The sequence below is a fragment of the Megalops cyprinoides genome, chromosome 10 (assembly GCF_013368585.1).
Source record: "Megalops cyprinoides isolate fMegCyp1 chromosome 10, fMegCyp1.pri, whole genome shotgun sequence".
In the NCBI taxonomy this organism is placed as follows: Eukaryota; Metazoa; Chordata; class Actinopteri; order Elopiformes; family Megalopidae; genus Megalops; species Megalops cyprinoides.
This window is the reverse complement of record NC_050592.1, coordinates 9248534-9270797: the sequence shown is the minus strand read 5'-3', so window position 1 is coordinate 9270797 and position 22264 is coordinate 9248534. Positions and strand designations below refer to the sequence as shown.

Below are 22264 nucleotides of genomic sequence, written 5' to 3'. Positions count from 1 at the left end.
ACATACTCAAATTAATGACCACTAATGACATAAGACACAATATGTTGATGGTTTCTTTATTGGCATCAGCAAAAGTGGTAGGCAAAAGGCATGCTTTTAAATGACAATCACATAATTCAGTAGCATCTCTCTCATTTTTGCTTGTTTCAATTACGCTTGAGTTACCACCTTTATTTTCATTCATAAATACAATTTACATAGAGATATTTTCAGATTTTTACAGCATCTCTTTATTAAACCTTTGAGAGAAACATTTAATTATACCGAATAACAGAAAAAATGGAAAATAAATCAATTTTCAGGATCAATATTTTGGCAGAAGTTAAATATTTTGTGATGATATTTTTTATTGTTGTTTCTTTCTTCAATATAAGATTCCAGCAATCATTTTTCTTTTTTCCCCTCAGGCATATGACTAACGTAACAAAATAGAGCATTTGGTGCTGTTTTGGCTTCATGGCAAAGGAGCTTTCATATTAAAGCGACACAAGGTTCTTCTTTGCATGTTCATCAGGAGAAAAATGGTATTGACTGATGGGGAACATATAGTAATTTAGGGGCACCAATACGCCATGCAAGCCATCACAGGCACAGACAGTACCCCAGTGACCCACAGTACACAATATGTGTTTGGATATGTGGTGACGCCCACTCCAACCTTTTCTGTTTGACTGAGAGTGGCAGCCAGGTATCATCACTGGAGACAGCACCCGTTTTACCATCTGGCTATGTGAACACAACTAACCAGGTCTGGATTGGCAACTCCCTAAATTGTTAACAAATAAATCAGTATTTACAGAACTACCCATATTATCTTTTGACACATTACACATTGTTTCTAGGCAGTCTATAGGTGTGTCATAGTCAGAGTGATTAACCATATATTAGGCCTTGTTCTGTTCATACATGAAAAAATGGACTGATGAACATATGGAGAGAAGATCTGTGTGTCTTTCTCAGTCTGTCTGTCCGTCTAACTTCATAAATACATTTCAGCCCGCGTCGCTGTCTTACCATCTGACACTGGCACAAGTATAGACACATACCAAAAGTTGAAACAACAAATTTAAACATCTTGACTGGGTTCACCATCATTGTTTTCTGTCTGTCTCTTGTCTCTACCTCTGTTTGTCTTAGCGTTTCAGAGTGAGACACAGAGAATGGTGAGGAAAAAAAGACAGGAACACCAGAAAAGCCAAAGAAAATGGAATCGGGAAAAGCTCATAGCTACGATGATTTGATCCACAAGTACACAAACACAAAATAATCATTACCATTATCATAATTACGGGTTTGTATTAGTAGTAGTAGTAATAACAGTAGTGGTAGTAGGAGTGGGAGACTCTGGAAGGTTATTAGGTATGTCAGTATCAATTTACAAATGCAGGAAGCTTCCAAAAGGTAAAATTAACACGCTTTGGCATAATTAGGTTAAAAAAAATGTAATCCATATCACCTGCTGTATTTCCCAGTGCACTCTTTCTCTCTTTCTTTTCTTTCACTCTGTGCCTACCTTTCCCCTCTCTCCTTGTCAATGTTCTCTCATCTCCTTCCCTCTTTCTCTCAATTCTCCCTCTGTCGCTCAACTCTGGTGTGTGTCTGCCAGACCTTTCAATAATGAATTAGAAGCAGAGACAGGGAGAGAGCTGGAGATGCACCAAGACAAAGAGCGAAAGAGCAAGTGAGAAAGAAAAAGGGCGAGGGAGGGGAAAGAGCAGAGAGATATCAACGTCTATACACTACCGTCATGTTTAAGTGCAAGATGGTTGGATGGAAGACTTCAGTGTGGAGAGAGGGAGGAAGGGAAGAACAAGGGGGGGAAAGAATTTGAGGGTGTTTTCTCCCCTCTCATTGTCATTCTGGCGTCTGTGTCCTTCCACACAGGGGTCAGCTCAAGAGAAGAAGTACACTGGGGGGGGGGAGAGAGGGAGAGAGAGATTGAGAGGGTCATACAGAGTCTGCGCTGAGAAAAAGTGCAGAATTACTGTACTGTATACATGATTCCGAGACACAACAGCGCATAGGCACTGAGAGAAAGTTTTGTTCCTAGTACGCAGGCAGTAACTAATGGACGCTGCAACACAATTCACGTGTAATGAGAGGGTTACTACACACGAAAAGTTGTGTTACTTCAGTAGATTGTAAAGACGTTTACAGCAAAGAACATCTTATCGTGAAGAGAAAGTGATGTATTTTCTCTAGAAAGTTCATTTCAAGACAAAGTACTGCGTTCTCTTGCAGTATCTCTGCTTAAATCTCTGTCAACAATTCCTTATGGCAAAGACTCAATTGACATAACACAGTTCAGACTGATCACAAAAATACAGACAAGACATATGATTTCCCTTTAACTGACAGTATTTCAGTTCATTCCCCTGATACATAGCAATGTGCTCAATGTTATTACATTAAGAATTATATTTCTTATGTTATGCATATAGCACATGCCATTGCCTTTATGAAGTAATGCATCAGATACATAATTTATCACAATAATAAGGCCATAAATGATTTGCAGCAAGGTACAGTAATGTTTTACAGACCTTGATGGCCACCCAGTCTGAGCTATAACCTCTGCATGCATGGTCTTTCTTGAACTGCTGGCCTCTCCACTTTGAGAGCACAGTTCATTAATGACTTACTTAAGCCTCCTGGCCACTTATACCCTCCTTTGGCATTAACACAAAATATTTTTAAATATACATCTAAAAAAGGACTTGCTTAATGGTCCTTCCACTATCCCAGTTATCTAGTTCCGTGTTTCCCAACCCTGCTCCTGGAGGCACACTGTCCTGCATATCTTCTATGTATCCTTCCTGCTTGACTAAATCAGGTGTGCTCAGCTAATCAAAAGTGCCACTGATGAGTTCAGTCAGGTAGGTAGAGCAGGGATAGATAGAAGATATGCAGGACGGTGTGCCTTCAGGAGCAGGGTGGGGAAACGCTGATCTAGTTGACACCTTTACCAGAGTGATTCAGCGTTGCCTACATAACCCAGACGCTGTTTTGTGTCCACTGTCGCAGTTAATGCGCACAGAGCGGCAGTGTCCCACCCAAAGCCTGAGCCTGACTTATTAATGTATGAGCGTATGAGATTTCTAGCGTTTGCAGTTTTTTTTTCTTTTTTTGCTATCTGTGAGATGAGGAGTAACACGTGTTTGGCCTACACTGTAGATTACAAAAAACCACAGACATGACAAGCTGCCTGCAGATAATCATCTCTGTGACTGCCTGCCACTGTATTTATGAGCCTGCAGTGATCTGGCCTAAATCTAAATAAGTCTAAATAAGTCTAATCTCTATCAATAATGATCAGGGCTTGATAGCTAGACCAATGAAACTTTCAGACTCAACCTTGAAGGTAACCGTATTTATGAATCCACATACTTTGCAAACTTTAAGGGTTTTAAATGTTGAATGATTGCATTATACCACCTGGGGTATACACAGGCTGAGGTTATATCTCCTGTATGTACATCATACTCAACCTCCTCACAGTGAAAGAAATATTTGACATAAACTCCCTTCATTATTAAAAGAGACATTGGTTAGTATAAATTAAAAAAAAAAACTTTCAGATGGGCAGAGAAATCAGAGAGGTATTAGGCACAAAACAGAACTCACAGAAAATGATTCCAACAACGATGACACCAATGATACCCATCATTATCATCATCTGAAAGAAGGAAAGAGATTCATTACTCATTTTCACCTGTCATTCATTCATGTGAACACCAAATGCCACTGACTTCACCTAAAACACAGTCTGAGGAACAGGTATTATAGCAATCATCAATTTGTTCTTGCAGTTTGGTTCATCTCACTTTCAGGTCTGAGGTCAGTTTCAGTATTGTCACATGGACCTGATCAGACTGAACAAGTACTTCAGGGACACCCCTTTGGAGTCTTTTAGCAGCAGGCTGGTGGCCATCCCAATGACAGATGTAGACAATTGCAATATTCGTATTTGCACTGCCCAGTTAACTGCTGGTTCATTTAATCTCAGGTGCCACAGCCATCATTTGTTGTTGTCATATTGCAAGGGTGATGTGCTTGAGCGCAGCTGGCTGGCTGCTGACACTGCAGGAGACTGCTTGGACAGTACCACACTGTGGCTTCAAATACAATTTCACCTACCAGGGGACAATACTACACAGCTTAACATGCACACGCTAACGCTGAAGTGAAGAGAACAGATCCAGAGAGAAATTTGTGCAGAAAATAAAAGAGACAGTGAAAGAGAATGAAAGATGAGAATCCAAACATGTGAAGATAACGGCAACAGCAGCCTGAGGGAAGAGGGAGAGCTGCCAGGAGTCCCATCACAGATGGCAGCTGGCTGCAAGTCCCTGCCCACTGCACTCCAGATCCTCATTTCGTTTCCTTCTTCTCTGGACATCCTGAATGTCGCCCAAATGTGATTGGCTGGGCAGCATTCCAATCACTTGAGTCTCAGTGCAGTTTGGTTTATAGACTGCAAGAAGACCTGAATTGCTGTATAGATGGATAAAAAGTGCACCTGTGGGGTGACGTGACCAGATAAGCAAAAAAAAACAAGGACAGAACACCACACAGCAGGAAAATGGATAAAAGAATAAAAATACAGATAAAAATATTGGAAACCTAATAGATAGATAGAGAGAGATAGAAGAGATGAACTAGTGTGGACTCATTTTTAAACAGCAAAAAAAAATCTAATGTCAGTCTAAAAAGATCTAGTGAAGTAGTAGATTGTCAATTAGGCTTTGGCCTTTGGTATGGGCTAAGGTAATATATATGCTATGATATGCATTTAAAATAAATGTGTGATCGTGCATTATTCAATCTGTACAGTATTATCAGTGCTGCACTCAGAACCTTGCCTTCTGTCGAGGAGCGCTCCTCTACTCGAACGCCTCCGCTAACTGTCCCTAATGAGTGAATTAGCAGGCACAGCAGTAGCCGGTTGGCTCGGACGCACCTTGCAGTTTTTCCACCAGTACTTATTCTTCAGCTTGGCAGCGCAGCTCTCGAACTGCGAGGCCCCGGCCTGCAGCGCGTCAGCCCGGTCATCCAGCTCCGACAGCTTCTGATCCCTCTCCAGGACCTTGTCCACGTTCACACGCATGATGTCTACTACCTGTAGGAGGAGGGGGATGGGGGGGTTAGGGGGGTGGGGGAGAGAGATTGTAGTCTGCATAGGCTGACAGAGGAATTAAAGCAGTTTATAATGCATACCAGCTGAGTGGACTGAGTACTGCTGAATATTCACTCTGACAGACTGACGGATGACCGGACGGGATGCCACAGCGCATTATCAGAGGGAGAGACTGAAAGAGGGCCGAAAAGTGCCTCTTGGTTCACCGTTAGGTATGCTGAAGCGTTTGCCTTCTGCTCGTCCTCAGCCTGTTTTCCGCCCCCTCCCCCCTGCCCACCCCATGGCCTTCGCGGCCGCGGTGCACCTTACCTCTTCCACTTGTGCCTGTGTCTGTTGCAATCTGCGGTTGCTGCTGAGGTTGGGGGGAGGGGCTGGGGGTCCGCCGCCCGGGGCACCCCCTTCTCCTCCCGGGGCTCCTGGGGCTCCAGGGGGCCCTGCTGGGGCAGCTGCATCGGGGGCTGGGGCGGACCTGCACAGGAAGAGCGGGAGCAGGAGCGATAGCATGAGAAGAGTTCCAGCGAAACAGACAGTGAGTGATTGACTGGTCAGGTTGCTACACAAAACACACTGGACCCTACAAACAGGCTGGAGAAAATGCGAGAATTCAGGAGTATAATTCAAACTGCTGACACGGCAAGAAGATTTTCAGAAAATATACAGATGCTGTTCGTTGATGCATGAGGTTGTTTAATACAACTATGAAGCTTCCAGGCCTCTTCATAACACGTACAATTCTATGACAGGCTTAATGATCCTTAGAATTTATATATAGTATTTTATTAATTATTATTATTGGTAAAAACAGTCATTACCTTGTATTGTTATTAATACTAAGTTAACATAATGAAGTCCAGAACAAAATATTTATTGCATTCATTATTTTTAAAAAATCACTATTTAAATATGAATTTCAGATAGGAACATTAAGTAAACAGAAAGCAAAACATCAATAAATTTCAGACAAATCAGAACAGTCCAATAGGAGTAGATCGATTAAGACTTTTACAGGTTTAAAAATAGAGGGTTTCAGTCAGTATTCATAAACAAGATATTCATATGACCCACCGATATTACAGTGATCAATGAATTCCAACACATTTAGTGGCAATTCATAGGCTAGATATATCATATGAAACCTGATACGTATATACAAACGAACTGTAAGGAAACTAGACATGCATATGTCAAGCGCTATCGGACATCCAATAATTCAATATGGTAATATTTAGCAGCAGGTCATTAGCTTATAAATTTTATAAATGCGTCAAGTTGTCGCGTTAAACAAAAATGATCAGAATAAATAGCAAAAGTATATGCGCCATTTGGTCGAGTAATGAATAGAAGGAAAATTACATAAACTGAATACTAATAATATTCATAACAATAAAATATGTTAAAGTTGAAGAAAGAAGGAATACCGCATAGCTACTTACATCTCGTTTGCAGATGGTTAAACGACTGACTCACTGACAGAGAGCGCGGATAGAGAGAGAAAGGGAGGGAGGGAGAGGGGGAGAAAGAGAGAGAGAGCACTAGAGCTAGAGCCAAAAGGAAAGATTACAAAAAAGAAAAAGAAAAAACTCGGTGAACTCCAGAAGAACTACAAACTGTCTGCGATCAGACAGATTAATTAAATGACTCACTTAATTAGCCTACCAACTGATTTAATAATTGCTGAGGTCCCTGTGTATTTGTGCTGAAATTTCTAAAACGACATTTTCGCTGTACAAGTCATCACAGAAAGTGCCGCAATACCGAAGCGCGCATCGGACAATTCGCCCTCGAAGAACAGCAAAACAGACAGCCCTAAGTGAGACTTCTAGATAGATTTACATTTGAGGATAAAATTATTCTTCTTTTAAATCCCAAATGCGTGCTTTAAACCAAAAATACAATTCAAAACTTGACGAAAAACAACGTAAAAGGATCAGTATAAGCAGTAGCCCAAAACACAGTTGTAATCCAGAGTATTTAAACAAGATGAATGAGAGAAAAAAAGACACAACGACAACAGTTTAGTCGTATTAGATCTTCTAAAAACACAAAAAGATACACGCATTCGACATACCCCACAGGGTTAGCTAATTATATAATTTCACTATTTCCCTCGGTCTTAGTTCTGAATAATGTAACACCACCGTTGTCTGCTTCTGTCGGTGAGTGTGTGTGCATGCGTGTCAGGGTGTGTATCGGATTTAGGTTAGTGCGGTAGTTTTTTGCGTCTCCTATGGCACTATACTGCAATAATGCGTCGCTCCGCTCTTTCTTACGCTGTAGTTGGACTCACAACGGTGGTGCGGTACCTCTTCTTCGCTTCCCTCCCCCTCCCGATATCTCTCTCACTCCCCCCCTCCTCTCTCTCTCTCCACTTTGCGGTACTGCAGATTTCTCTCTCTCTCTCTTGGATAGGGCGATGGGACGACACTGCGGTACAAGGTTCTGTATAGAATGTTGAGTCGGCTTTTTTCTCCGCTCCCTAAGAGTCGCGTGCCCGGGGGCTTTCTCCCGTTTTACTGTCCCGCAAGGCTTGTTTATGGCATTGCTCAATCCCCCCCCTCCTCTTCTCCCGTTTCTGACCCAATGTATTTGTTTTCCAGATTCTCCCTGATTTTCTCCCTGACCCCCACCCCCTGCACAGGCTTCATGAACTTAAATTAATGAGAGGGAAGCAGGATGAGAACGTGCTGTAACCTGTACCAAAAGAACGATGTTTTCATATGTGCACCAAACAGCCCGGACGGTAAAAGCCATTATCAAGTGACACCGGCGGCGAGAGAGACAAGGAACGTGGAAACTCACCAATTACTGTGTTGTCATATAGCTAGATCAGTTTTATTTGAACCGTCAAAACCTCAAAATATGTATGTATAATTCACATACTAATATACGATTTGGCCTCACCTTTTATATTTTCTAGCGACTGTTAGGAACATTGACAATTAGGCAGATTAAACATGTATTACTGTTTACCAAAGAACCCCATGTCCCTGATTTAGTATGTAAATTATATGGCTATAAATCAAATATGTTATGGGAAATGTTTTGTATTTCTTTAACATGTCATGGTTCATCGTAGTAGTATTCTCTAAATATTTTACCTAAATAATCTAATTCACACTGTAATCAAATTGAAATTATTTCTAAGAAAGCAAAACTGTAAATAGAATAGATTGAGAACACGCACGGTTCAAACGATGTAATCAGATAATAGTTTATTCATACTTTCCTGAAAGTTCAAGGCATGAGAATATGCTCAAGCCTATCACTGTGCTCACTCTGCAGATCACTGATCAAGTTATTGATCAAGCAACAACAGCTTTCCAACATCCATTTCAGTTTTAACCGAGGCCAGAAAACAATAAAATGAGTCCATACAAGTGATCTATCAGGTGCTGGCAGTGGCTCAGCGGTGTTTGCCGTATCTGTTGAACCGCCTGTATAGGTAGCGGATCCGCTTCTCAAGGTTGTGGCGATCGGTCGTCATCATCCTGTCTCCAACCATCTTCTTTTTCCGGCAAAGACGCTGCAGCTCGTTGCCGCGGAAACCCTTCAGCCAAACCGGGGCCAAAATCAAGTCCCGTGGATGGGCTTTGAAGTCACCTATACCAGATATGCTAATTAATAATCATTAATATATTAGAGCAAATACAACCAATTAAATAATAATAAATGAATAACCATTCTCTATTGAAAAGGGCAGTGGCAATAGCAGTATGTTGCAGGTTGGGGATGGCAGTGTAGCATAGCGGTAAGGAGCAGAGTTGGTAAATGAAAGTTTTCTGATTCAATTCTCGCTGGGGCACTGCTGCTGTGCCCGTTGGGCAAGGTACTTACCCCAGAATTGCCTCAGTAAATATCCAGCTGTATAAATGGTTAACATGTAAAAATTTGTAACCTACGTAAGTTGCTCAGGATAAGAGCATTTGTTAAATGCCAATAATGTAATACAATGTACCGATGGGCTGTGTCATTAGTTGACAATGCCCGGAGTCTGCAGCAGCAGAGCACAGTTAGCTCTTGTCAGCCACAATGGCGGATTAGGTCAAGCTGGGCACCACCCAGTGACTTGTCAGGTGCCTACGGCTTGCTGAGATGATGTCAGTGGGGGATGTGCCTATCCTACCTTTGGCATTTGCCCTCCTGTTGTGCGTAGTGGGATTTGGTGCACTCAGCCGCCCTTGCAATTTGTCAGGCGCCTGCGAACAGCTTGGTGAAATCAGCGGAGTGGTGCATGCCCTCCGAGGAGTGCCCACTCCACTGAAGTGCGCTGTACGCCTTGTATGGCGAAAAACAGCCGCTGGCAGTGTGTGAGTGAATTGTAGGGTATACTGTTTTAGTGTGTGCTCCCTACCATATCTACCAGCTAGCTTGTACATTTTCTGGCTAACTACTGAAACTTGGTCATGCTGCACTTCTAATATCGTTAACCCCTTTTGTTGGTTTTGCTTGTAATGTACTCCGCTTCACTTGTAAGTTGCTTTGGATAAAAGTGTCTGCCAAACAAATAAATGTGAATGTATTGTAATGTGTTCATCTCACCTCAGTTCAGTCTTGGTGAGATATACAATTCTCGGTTCCAGCAAAGGTTGCATAGAGCAGAGGAATGCTAGTCCACTAGGCAAGCAAGGGCATATATACCCCCATGGAGATGCCTTCTTTACATCATCAGACCTTTCTGCAAGCACAAGCTCTGCATTATGCAACAAAACCCACTTTATCACTGTACATCTTGGTTCCCAGAACCTGGATGTATCATGTACTTACCACCTGTGCCTGATCTGTCCATACTCAGAGTGAAGTTTTTTTCCAAATTCCAATTAGCTTTATAGATTATTCTTAAGGATTATGGGTATGCTGATATGCAAGGTAATGTCACAGTTCAGTACTATGCCTGCACATGAGGCAATAATGACTTTCTGATCATTGCATGCTTTATATCCTAGCACTATTTTTCAGTTTGAGACTTGCTATTTTGCCACTGTGCCTGTGTCAAAATGCCTTGAAACCCCATCAGAATCAAGAATCTCATTCCTTCCACTTTCACTCACCCAGAATTCCAATGTTGTCGTAGACACCATACATGCTGCGCTTCTCGGTCCACCTGTCTACATTTTTGAGCGGGGGAATGGCGTGCATTCGGATTCTTCTGCTCACCCCTGCAAATATTTAGCCATGACACCAGTTGCCTCAGTCCAAAGGAGGTGCACCCAAGAAAAACACCAACAGTCTACACCATATACTAGGAAACAATAATTAGCACTATTTAAATAAACCAACATTTGACCATAACTGCACATCTACTGCGTTTAGTAAGTAAATTATTTACCTGTAGAGAACTGCCTGGCTGACTGTAGCAGTGCAGAATGGCAAAATGACACTCCGGTCTTCAGCAACCCCCCTAGCACAGTCATTTCTAAGATGGTTTAACACACATTACAGCCATCAGTATTCAGCATTTTCATCACAATGACCACGTACAAAAATACCCAGCCAACTCCTATAACGTTAATACAAGTCAGGCTTTAGGTTTCGTAATTGTTACATGGCTAACCTTCCTAGAGTAAGCAAACTTCTTGTATTTGTCAAACAAGCCAGCTTGCTACCTAAACATCTATCTTAGCTACAAGTTACCACGATATCTAGTTAGCCAGCCAGTCAAGGTACTCGTGAAGATATTCAAGAGTTACCCAAGCAATACTTACTCCTGACTCCTGACGTTTCAATTCCCTCGGAAGGCAGCTAGCAATATTTTGATTATTTCCTATATAAAGACGTAAATTCTAATTGTATTGGGAAAACAAAATAATGTGGCAGTTCGGACTTTAATATCACATAACTGAATTCTTACACCAAATGTCATTCACGACTCATAGACGTTGCCATTTTGTCGTAGTGCCCAGCATGCATTTCGCAGTGCGTCCTACCGTAAAATGTAACTGGAATGGAAGCGGAAGTTGCTTTATATTACAGCAGTTGACGCAGTCAACATGGCGGCGAGTGCTGCAACCAGTCGATATCACAATGATTATAATGGAGACACTCGTATCGTTTTCTTCTAAAAAAAATACATTCACACCGATATTTTATGCCTGGTTGTGTTTACATGTGTTTACACCTGTATACGGCGCAGTATCTGTTTTGTCCTGATACGAATCCAAAATTAAGTTTGTTACTTTCCTGAAATACACGACTCTGATTAACTGAGATCTCTAAACGTGACGGGTCAATGATGAATAGCTTACAAAAACCAAGAATAGGATTTACCGAAATTACAATACCGTAAAGAATAGTTTGTTTTAATGGACAGTTTTGCTAACAAACATTTGTCCATCCTTTGTAAACTGTACATTTTATTTTGTTTTGTTTGTTTTATTTGTGGTACTTTATGATGATAGGTAGACGCTTTCATCCAGAGCGACTTCCAGCATAAAAGAACAGAAATGTATAAATTCAAGTTGAATGAGCAACAGTGTCAGACCAGGCAAACAACACTCCCAGACCAGTGAGTGTAAGCATAATACTATTCAAGTCCTACCACAAGTTAACTTGTGCAACGCGACTAGACAAAGAAAGCCAAGTATACTACCATACATCACAGCCACTAAATCACAGAATCCAACACAAACCCCAATACTACACGTAAAATAAACAGCAATTAGGGGCATTAGGGGGTGGAGATTGAAGTGGGATTGAGATTGAGAGGTGGATCTTCAGTCTGCGTTGGAAGATGACCAGTGATTCCACTTGAAGCCCGTGGGGAATTCATTCCATCACTAAGAGACCAGTACAAATAGGGATTGTGTCTGAGAGGAGTGACCTTGTTGGGATGGGACAGTCAGTTTCTCCATGCTTGCAGAGCATAGCAATCTTGGCAAAACATACAGTTTGAAGACCAGTTGTAGGTATGAGGAGGCTGTCCCATTCACTGTCCCGTATGCCAGCACGAAGGTTATGAATTTAATGCGAGTGATAACAGGAAGCCAATGAAGTGAGATGAGGAGGGGTGTGACGACTACATTTAGGGAGGTTGTAGACAAGCTGTGAAGCCACATTCTGGATTAGTTGTAGGGGTTTGATGGTACAGGCATGAATGTAAGCACAGATAGAGTCACAGTAGTCCAGGCGTGAGAGGACCGGGGGCTCAACTAGGAACTGCGCAGAATACACAGGGAGGTAGTGGCTGATCCTTCAGATGTTGTACAAAAAGAATCTGCACATCTGACTCACTGCTGCAGTCTGAGAAGAGAAGGACAGTTGGATATCAAGGCTTTTGTCAGTGATATTAGCGAAAAGGCTTGTAGAGTCTAGGCTGAGGAAGGGGTCTTGAAATGGGGAGGACCTGGATGGGATGTAAATCATCTCAGTCTTAGCCAAGTTAAGTTTTAGGTAGTAGTCCACCATCCACTGTGAAATGTCCTTCAAGCATCCAACCATCCAACTTTTGAGATCAGTGGCATTGTAAACTGTGTTCTGAATTTAACCACTAGATGGCAACGTTGATCATTTTAAATGTTTCATTATCACATTTTTAATTTCAACAAGAAATTCTGTTAGAATTACACTTTATTGGTAAAAGAAATAAAATCCATAGTGTAAAATAGTTTAGTTACAGATACAAGGTAGATCTATCCACTAAAAGCAAAATCCCTGAGCTCCATCACTGCAGTGCCAATATATTGCAGTACCCACATTCACTGAAGGGTAGCAGACACACGAGTACACACGCACATACTCACACCACACAGTTTCAGTCTTACTGTTAAACAAAAACAAGAGATAATCTGAATGGAATAAAATGTCAGATTCACAGAAAAGGATGGGCTGAACAGACGCTTATGTCTTTCATTTTTAAACTAATGTCAGTTTAAAAATGGACATGAGCTGAATTAAGTGGAAAAATGCTCTATTTCTATTTTTGCACAGTATGCCGGTTGTTCATATGTAAGAGATTGTTTTGAGTTGGATTTTTGTCCATATAAGGAGCGCACAGATGATCCTCTGTATTTGTTCAAGAGGGTGTATTGCACTCACCAAAGTTTTGTAATGACATTGTTAATGTACATAGAAGCTTAGAACTTAGAAACTAGACTGGACAGGAGAATTGTTTGCTGTACTTCAATAAAGTTTGCTTGCAATCTGTGCAGGTTAGATCACCCCAAAGTCCTGTGTTGTATCACAAGCAAGGATCTCAAAATGGGCTCTAAACAAATTGTTAAATACTTCACTGTGAACATCATGAATTCTATGGGCTCACTCATGGGCAAATATTGTCTGTTAACATGCTCCTCTGCCCATATTTATGGGTGGACAAGAGGAAAGGGTTATGGGATGCATTCTGCCAGGATATTCTGCAATATTTAACACTTATAGTAGAGACCTAAATTGTTAATTTAGTGGGACTTTTAAATCCAATGTTTATCTAACATTCATGCATACCACAATCTAATGCACATGCAAGCAATTAAAACATAACTGAAGTGGGCACTTTTAGTCAATGAAGCAGGTTCTATACATTATAATATGTTAATTACTGAAATGCTGTATACATCCACTGGAGGATAAAAATACAAATCTTGTCTGCAAAACGGTGCCATTTTAAAGCAATGATGCATCAAATGACACAAGATGATAGGTAACTATCTAGTAAAATACTGTAGTTGTATAATATTGAACCAGCATTTTGTACTATTCCCTTTATTATTGAAGGGCACTATTCCACTGGACAATCTAGGATGATCTGGGAGGCTATAGTCCCTTAACCTTTTAAGATGTCCTATGAAGACCATACTGCAAAAGACCTTTCTTAAGTAAATTCTTCTGTCTCATTTTCACTTTGTGGGGACTATCTTGCATTTGCAAATTATATTCATTAATATTTTTATAGCACCAATTGTTCAGTTGTGGGACATCAACACTACTTTTTGCAATCACTCTTTGAGCTTTTATCCAGTTCTGCATTTGCCCAAAAAGGAGGATGCTCTCACTCCAAGTAAATTACAAACATAGGCTGATCTCAGATTACAGCACTGTCTATTATAAAATGAAAAACCAAATCATGCTTTCATGGTCATAAAGTAAATAACCACTTTTTTTTTAGAACATTATGATATTGCTTAAATTGTGTTGCATTTAACAGTGTGTTGCTTAGCCTTGTGGCTAATATTTGTTATTATTTCTGATTCATTAGGTTATTAATCACCCCCCCCCCCCCCCCCCCCCCCAAGTGGCTGCTCATGCACTCATTACCTGAGAAAGATGCTCATTGCTTCTGTACGCTGAGGTACAAATACTCTGTCATACAAAGACAAGGGAGGCTATCTATGGAGTCCACCGAGGAAGGCCTCCAGGAAAGTATTTTTAACCGCTCATTACATTACCATATCATTACACTAACATTAATCCAGGGAGGCCCTGGATATGTGCTGGGATTGTATTGGAAAGGCACACTCCTGTTGGGTATATTGTGTTGCACGTTGGGACCTTTTGGGCTAGCTGTGTGTATTAGTGGTCTTAGCCTTGAATGTTTGACACTTGTTGGTGTGTGGATGATAGTTTCACTGTTTGTGTCATTTCGTGTCATTTTGCTAGATGCCCTTTGTGCTTGACTTCTGGATTCTCTCTAGATAATAGCGTCTACTGGATGTCAACAATGTAACTGTATTGTTAAATGTATTTATCTTGTACGTCCCTCTGGATAAGAGCGTCTGCTAAGTGACAAAATGTAATGTTATGTAATTGCAATAAGCCATTCAAATAAACATATTGAAGAAGTTATGTAATTTGTGATCAGCATTACTCTGTCAAAGACAATGCAGATTGCATATGCAGAACTGAACATACTCATCATGTCTCCACAGAAAAATATAATATAAAATATAAATACAGTATATAATTCCCTGCTTTAGCTCAGTTTTTTAACAAGTATTTACAAGCTATAATTATTCTCCTCAAGATCTAAAACAATGTTAGATGTACAAGCCCCAGAACTAAGAATAGTTTCTAATTTTCAATAATTCAATATATTATGAGAAATCTTGTTGCACAATAAGGTTCTGAGATAACCGTAACCACATTGATTAAACATTGACGTAAAAAGTGGGTCTGCAAGCGTGAGAATCTGCAAACAAACAAAAGAAAAGAAACAGAATGGAAAACCTCTTGGTGAAGTGTTTCTGTATGCACGTCTGCACTCATCTCATTCTCACATGCTTCTCTTTTGTCTTCCTGTAATGTGGCTGCCTGTTGAATTCGGGGTAACAGCAAGATCGGAGTGCAGCCATCCAGCTCACTACCTGTGAATTGTGGGTCAGTGCGTAATACACTTTTGACTCTCCTACACACACACTGCCACCACCACCCCCATGCACTCCCCTCACCCCCAAACTTTGTACGTGTGCCATTGTCAGACACTAAAAAAAAAAAAAACAGAAACCAAAACAAAGAAGGGTGAGGCAGAGACAAGACAGACACAGAGTCAGAGAAAGATTTCGTTGATAAGACAAGGATTGGAACAAATGACAATTTGAGAACCAGTAGTCTCCATAAAAAAAAAAAAAGTAATTTAAATATTTTCCAACTTCTGCCCAATTTGCATGATTGGATGTCTCACCCTCTTTATCTGCCTTCCCAGAAGCGCACATGTAGGTTTCCTTTGTGCGTGAGCTGTGAGGTCTACCAGCCCTCCCCCCTCTTAGCACTTCAAAGATCAGCTGTAGGAAAGACCCTTTCACAATAACAACTCAGAGACCTCCTCCCACTGCAAAGTTGCGGTGATGATGGTGGTGGAGGGGGGTTCATTAGCTTACGACACATTCATCAGCTTGCAGCCTCAGTGCATTTAATAGTTAGTTGTTTGTGAGCTCTCTCTAAGTAAGGCATCTGAATGAAAAAGCATTAAGTCTTATTAATTTTTACTATGCAACCACTTATATATTTTACAGGTCATATTTTAATCAGGATGAAATCATGTGATTTTTTTTTTAAACAAAGCTTTTTAAACCATCTTTTACCATCAAAATATTACAGGCAATGGAGCCGCTTTTGAACCAAACTCCTTAGTGGGTTTTTTTTTTAATTCTTTTTTTTTTTTATTTATTTGGAACCGTATCTCTTTTGTGTGTATGATGCATTGTTTTTATATGCGGTATTTCATCTGAGACTACACTGCATTAACACTGCACGTTCCTTTGTGGAAAAAAAAAATTCTTCTGTTCTATCGGCCTGCAGTATACATGGGCACAGTGGTGGTACGCCTCTTCCAGACACAGGCAATGAGCGGTTCACAGCAAATTATAGCATGTATGGTATACAATACATTTGAATATGAGTCTATTTGTTTTCAAGGGGAGAGTGTGGGAGGCTGAGGGAGTGATGGAAAAAGACAAAACATCAAGCATCTAGAAATCATCAAACGCTTCTTAGGGAGACAAACTGAAGGAAAGTATGGTCATAACTAGACAAACATCAATGAGTCACCACCAACAATATTTCCTCTATCTATCTATCTATCTATCTATGTATCTATCTATGTATCTATCTATGTCTGTCTATCTATCTATTTAACTGTGTTTCATTTTATTCTCATGTACTGTAATGCTCAGACAGACATAATATATAAATGCATATCAGGCCTATGACCATTAAAACATATTTAATTGATTTTAACCCCAAATAAGACACGTATCTTCAGTTTATTGACTGACCAAAATGGCTACATCACATGTTGTAGCACTTTAGACAATATATATGACCTTATGTAAATGTTTCATAAAGATTGAGTGGCTTTAAAAATTAATACGCAATAAGATCCTTTACTGCAAAGCTGTGGGCATGGGCTGGTAAAGTGGTGGAAGCATGGTTTAAACTGAATTATTTCATATGTTTAATAAAGAAGTATATAGATTGAATGCACTAGAGGCAACCAAGGTGGCGAGAGAGAAGGGAGAGGGTGAGTCATTTTCTACATCAGTTCTCTCCATCAAAACAACGCCACCTCTGTGCGTCCTTGACTTAGCTTTTCTAATTACTGGAAGCCTATTCTGAAATAACCTGCTGACCGAATTTCTGTAAGTTAACTGGTTAGCGCAACATGTTTCGGACAGATTGACATCACAGTCGGTTGTGGTACAAACGCTGATTTTTCTTCGGAATTTGGATTACAAAATGTCACACAGAACTCAGCGAAAATGCTTTGGAGTGCGGGGTATTCAAGGGGGCTTGGGGGTTTCTTTCTTTTTTCTCTTATTTTGCCACTCCTTTAAATATAAAGCATAAGGGGAGGAAAACTGTAATATCTAAATTGAGGTCATTTTGTAATACTGTACTTGAAACTGACTTTACATGAGAATATACGCAGAATGCTAATTTTGATTTTGAATTCTGAAAAGGAGGGAAGGAGGTAATAGAAAGGTTGGGGGGGGGGGGGGGGGGGTGTAGGTCTCCCCGAATGTGTTACTTTCAGTCAGTTTCCGAGTTGCGTCACTGAGAAAGACTTTAACCACATCACAGAGCCCATCAAGCCCTGGATCATGTGACTCAGACAGGGACTACCTTCTGTTACCTCCCTTTCTGCTTTGCCACCCCCAGGTGCATATATAACAGCAGAACTTCAGAGACAAGCAGTCAGAAGGTATCAACACATGCAACGGGATAGGTTAAGGTAAAAGAAGAAATAAAAAGGGAAATTAAAAAATAAACAAAGAAGTAAAAGGAAAATAAAACATATAGGCAAACCCAAGCGGTAGAAACAGTTTAAGAAATTCTGAAGGAAGGTGTTAACGTCTGCATGATGTTGTCGTTGGTTGTCCTTCTTGGAGCTGCACTGTCTGTAACTGGTGAGCGTTATGTTTTCAGTGTTACTTCTTAATGTTCATTTTAGCTTTTTGACATGTCGATGTAACCGCACATTACTGTATTTTTTTTTTTTTTCAAAAGAGTGCAGAACATTTCTGAATTTGATGTTATGCTCACTCTATTACGCAGATCTGTAGGGAAGGCCAGATTAAGGGGATGAGAAAATTAAAAAGGACAGAATATAAAGGGTGATCCGAAGAAATGTAAATGTAATTTTAACTAATAATCACATAAAAAATAAATGTATGCATTCTTATTATATTATATGAATTTTATTTTATGTTTAGGCTAAATTATTAATCTTAATATCTTAGTATTAGTGGCTTCATTAATTTGTGCATGCCAGCCTGCATGATTAGCAGATGTGTAGCGGTTCAGACCAGCATGCCTGTTTCTGTTGGCCAGAGGGTTGGAGTGAGAAGGCGGAGGTGCTAGTGGAACCTGGCTCTCAGGCAGTACTGCCCTGTGTGACGAGTGTGCCGGTTGGGAACGGTGTCACCGTTCAGTGGATCAAGGTCAGCGGCAGGTGAGATTTCACTCCATGGTCCCGCCCCGAAAATCTACGACAGACACCTGGGTTTTGTCTGTGTTCACACAGAACTGTACTGTCCTGTCCGGTAAGCCTCAACGGGAGGATGAATTTAGGGTGTGTTCCTCTCTTTTTTTTTCCCCTCAGCATTCAGACCACTGTGTGGAGGATCGAGCAAAGCGGGCTGGAGTTTCGGGGGGTGGGGCCAGGGGAACGGTCAGACTGCCCCCACAACTCCTTTGTGAAGGGGGACTTCAGCCTACATATAGACGACGTGAGGGAAGAAGACGGAGGAGAGTACATCTGCAGGGCGGGGCAAGGAAAATGGCAGATCCAGCATCTAGTTGTTCTCCGAGTGATTCAAGGTATGGAATAAGATATCCCCATAAAAGCATGGTCAATTCTACCAAAACAGCAGTGAGAGACAACCCATTATCTTAAACAAATTAAATATTTCCGTGTTTTAAAATGGAAAATGTATGTTTCTCCTCTGTTGCACTGGAGTAAATAAGATGGTATAACAAAGACAACTGCAATAATTGATTTCAGTAACCACATTCAGCAAAGATCTGAAACTGAACTTTTTTTCCCCCAAAAAGATCAGGGAAGAAGATTCAAAGTTCAAATGTTCTTAATCTGGTGGCAACCTTTTCAGAACTAAGTCTCAGAACGGCTATTAATAAGTTCTTCTCATAGCAGGAAATCCCCCCAAAAATGTACATGTACGTTGAATGTGTTCTTATTTCGGCCTCTAAACAGGAGCAATTTTTTACATATGGGCTGAAATAAGAGTGCAATCCATTTAAAAAGAGAACAAACAAAATAATTTTAAAAAATTGCCCCCACCCAGTGATTATGATGTCCATATTAATAATATCCATCTCCATCTCTCTCTTTCCTGCCTCCAGTGTCTTTCACGCCAGCGCTCCCAGTGGAAGGCAGTGACGTGAAAGTGACTTGCAAAGTCACCCCATTGCTGATGCAGGCCAGTGTGAGCTGGCTGCTCAATGGGAAGCCATTCCCCTCGGCCCAGATGCAAACGGCTGCCAGGAGGTACACGCCAGAACTGCAGATTCGCAGCATGTCTCCACAGGAGATGGGAAACTGGACATGTATAATCGGGCTCTGGGGGAAGGAAGAAGGAAAGGCCACGCAGTCCCTTTCTATGAGAGGTAAGATTTTTTTTTCCTCATTACTGGTATCTGCGTCATTTACATCACGTATATCACCATTTCATTGTTACTGTAATCCCCGTTGTATCTTTGTCTGTAATTATAACCGCATACAAGGTCAGTGTCAGCCAGTATTGGACCTACTGTTGAATACAGTCCAGTCGATCAATGATTATTGAATACTGCATTCACCCCCTACTCCCTCTCTCCCTCTCTCCCTCTTTCTTTCTCTCAGGTTTTGTCAGTCCTGCTAGTCCTCTGACCCAGGTTTATGCTGAGGTGGGCTCTGCTGTAACTCTCCCATGCGTGGCCACTGAAGGTGTCACAAGTACTTTCTGGGAGAAAGAACAGGGCGGGACTCTCCCACCTTCTGTCCAGTCTTCCCCCCTCCCCTCTCGGCCACCCAGGGACTGTTCTCTGAGTGTAGGGAGGGTGGAGGAGGAGGACAGCGGGGTGTATAGGTGTTTCAGCACAGTGGAGGGCAGGACAGTTCAGAGACGGCTGCAGCTGGTGACAGCCCAAGGTGAGGAGATTCGAAAGAACACACAAATAAAGGCCATTCTCTAGACTCGCACCCTCCCGCTTAATAAACTATCAAAAACACTGTCTTCCTGCTAGGTGTGTATTGTCCACAACCTAGCATGTACATAGTATTTGCAGCAAATTACCTTCCTGTATCATCTCTACAGTGCGAAGCAGAGCCTCGGAGAAATCCAATGCCCCCGTGACACTGACCTGTCACCTCAGCGATGAGAGAGGAGTGACTAAGTACGAGTGGGTACGAGTGACCTACGATGTCAACGGCACCCAAAGAGTAACCTCACTGAAATGGGCAAAGACTTTTAAGATACAGAAAATGACAGAGGAGAACTCTGGTGAATGGGCGTGCCGTTATTATGGGAAAGAAGGAATTCTTGGAAATGCCACTTATCATGTACCAGCCCTGAGTAAGTATTTCCTTACATTCTTATCGTTGTTTTGACATCAAATACATTATGTACAGTATTATCAAATTGATGACACAATAGGATGGATAGGGAAATACTGGATATGGATAAGGAAAATATGCATTTATGAACACTTGCTGTAATTAGATGATATCCTAAATCTATGTATCATCGTACCGGTAATGTTATTTGTAATAATATTGCACTGCTTCTCTAATAATACATTGGTATTGCTAACAATGAAAAGTTGGTTAAAATAGTTACACATTGCAACATATTAAAACCACTGGACGACACAATTGTGTAATGAGAAAGAGAGATATATACTGCAGTATATTGAAGTATATATATATAGTGCAGTGTGTGTGTGTGTGTGTATATATATGTGAAATTAATCATTTCTAATAATTTCTCTCTCTTAACATAGGTCGTCTGGAGGGAGAAAGAGCGGCAGGAAGTTCTGGTAAAGCTGTCACAATAACTGGCCTTACCTTCTTCATCTTGGTGATGCTTTTGATTGCCTTCCAGATGTACAAAAACCACCGCAGGGTAAGGTCCAGAATCATTCGTCTATCTTCCTCTCTCAGTGTCTCAGCATCAGGAGGTCAGGAACAAACTTAAATGACCAGCGCGGCTTACGGATAAATTTGTATGCACGTTGCTGTACTCACAGCTTTGTTACTGGCATGAATTTAGTCTCTCTGTGTCTGTCGGCACCAACCTATATACCGTATGTGTATATGTATATATTACATTTACTGTAGATTTGTAGTAGTTTGTACTGTAGTACTGTAGTATTTGTAGTATTTGCCAGTGAGTTTTTATATTCGGTGCTCTGTATTAAACGCAGTTCCGTCTGTCACCCTCCTTTATAGCGGAAGATGGCCTTGCAATACCCTGCCCTTGAAACCATTGTTCACTCTTCCTTCAATGCCCGGGAGCAACAAGAGAGGAACAGAGCAAGAGAGAAAGAGCAAAGCCAACAAGCAGACGTCTAATGGCAGCATACTGTGTGAATTAAACTACCAACATCTCTGAAATATGTGATAAGCCGAAACTTTTTCATTCAGGATACTGCTTAAAATATATATATTTTTGTATAAAGCTATGTTTCTCTACATTGTATTCTAATACTACTATAATACTACTACTTGTGTGGGAGCGGATGTCTGTATGCCTTTGTGTGTGTGTGTGTGTGTGTGTGTGTGTGTGTGTGTGTGTGTGTGTGTGTCTAACAATCTGCATTTCTGAAATAAGTGCAGTCATTTGTAGCAGAAATTTAATTACATATTTTTATTTCATTTTATTTCAGTTATTTTTTAAATGTCTTAAATATATAACAGTAATTTCTGTTGTAAGATGACACCAGTGTCAATAAACAAATATATATCAAGCCTTTTTTGCCATCTATTATTAACTTACTGTACATGCGGTTGAAAGCAATTCAATAAAACAGTGTTAATACTGTATTTCAACTTAAGAAGCAATTATTTTTATAAATTGTGTTTGTTATATTCTGCATTTCCAAAATGAAATGGAATTCATAAAAGCCTATTTTTAAAATAAATTACAGTTATTGAGTAACTTAACATAATATAGAAATTTCAAACAGTCTGTTCATGTACAT

General features: G+C 40.7%; 3 protein-coding genes across 7 annotated transcripts; 1 reads left to right on the top strand and 2 right to left on the bottom strand.

Moving 5' to 3' along the window:
- Nucleotides 1-52: 52 nt before the first annotated feature.
- On the bottom strand, nucleotides 53-7618 carry LOC118784223 (vesicle-associated membrane protein 1-like). 5 transcript variants are annotated; one of them, XM_036538313.1, is made up of 6 exons: nucleotides 7206-7618; nucleotides 6571-6603; nucleotides 5447-5606; nucleotides 4961-5119; nucleotides 3625-3676; nucleotides 53-1909 (listed from the first exon to the last, which is right to left on the bottom strand). In XM_036538313.1, coding segments are annotated over exons 2-6 (390 nt in total). In that variant the 5' UTR covers nucleotides 6573-6603; nucleotides 7206-7618; the 3' UTR covers nucleotides 53-1892. The 5 variants fall into 5 exon arrangements, with proteins under 5 accessions (XP_036394206.1, XP_036394207.1, XP_036394203.1 ...); XM_036538314.1 differs by having other exon boundaries at nucleotides 7408-7618; XM_036538310.1 differs by having other exon boundaries at nucleotides 6571-6675; nucleotides 7206-7615.
- Nucleotides 7619-8385: 767 nt separating this feature from the next.
- Nucleotides 8386-11049, bottom strand: mrpl51 (mitochondrial ribosomal protein L51). The gene is made up of 4 exons (XM_036538315.1): nucleotides 10840-11049; nucleotides 10464-10550; nucleotides 10186-10293; nucleotides 8386-8737 (listed from the first exon to the last, which is right to left on the bottom strand). Exons 2-4 carry the CDS (start codon nucleotides 10546-10548, stop codon nucleotides 8541-8543), a joined length of 390 nt encoding a protein of 129 aa, XP_036394208.1. The 5' UTR covers nucleotides 10549-10550; nucleotides 10840-11049; the 3' UTR covers nucleotides 8386-8540.
- Nucleotides 11050-17803: 6754 nt separating this feature from the next.
- Nucleotides 17804-21709, top strand: LOC118784150 (lymphocyte activation gene 3 protein-like). The gene is made up of 8 exons (XM_036538199.1): nucleotides 17804-17970; nucleotides 18395-18515; nucleotides 18666-18883; nucleotides 19427-19690; nucleotides 19926-20213; nucleotides 20380-20637; nucleotides 21065-21186; nucleotides 21513-21709. Exons 1-8 carry the CDS (start codon nucleotides 17922-17924, stop codon nucleotides 21633-21635), a joined length of 1443 nt encoding a protein of 480 aa, XP_036394092.1. The 5' UTR covers nucleotides 17804-17921; the 3' UTR covers nucleotides 21636-21709.
- The last annotated feature ends 555 nt before the right edge of the window (nucleotides 21710-22264 follow it).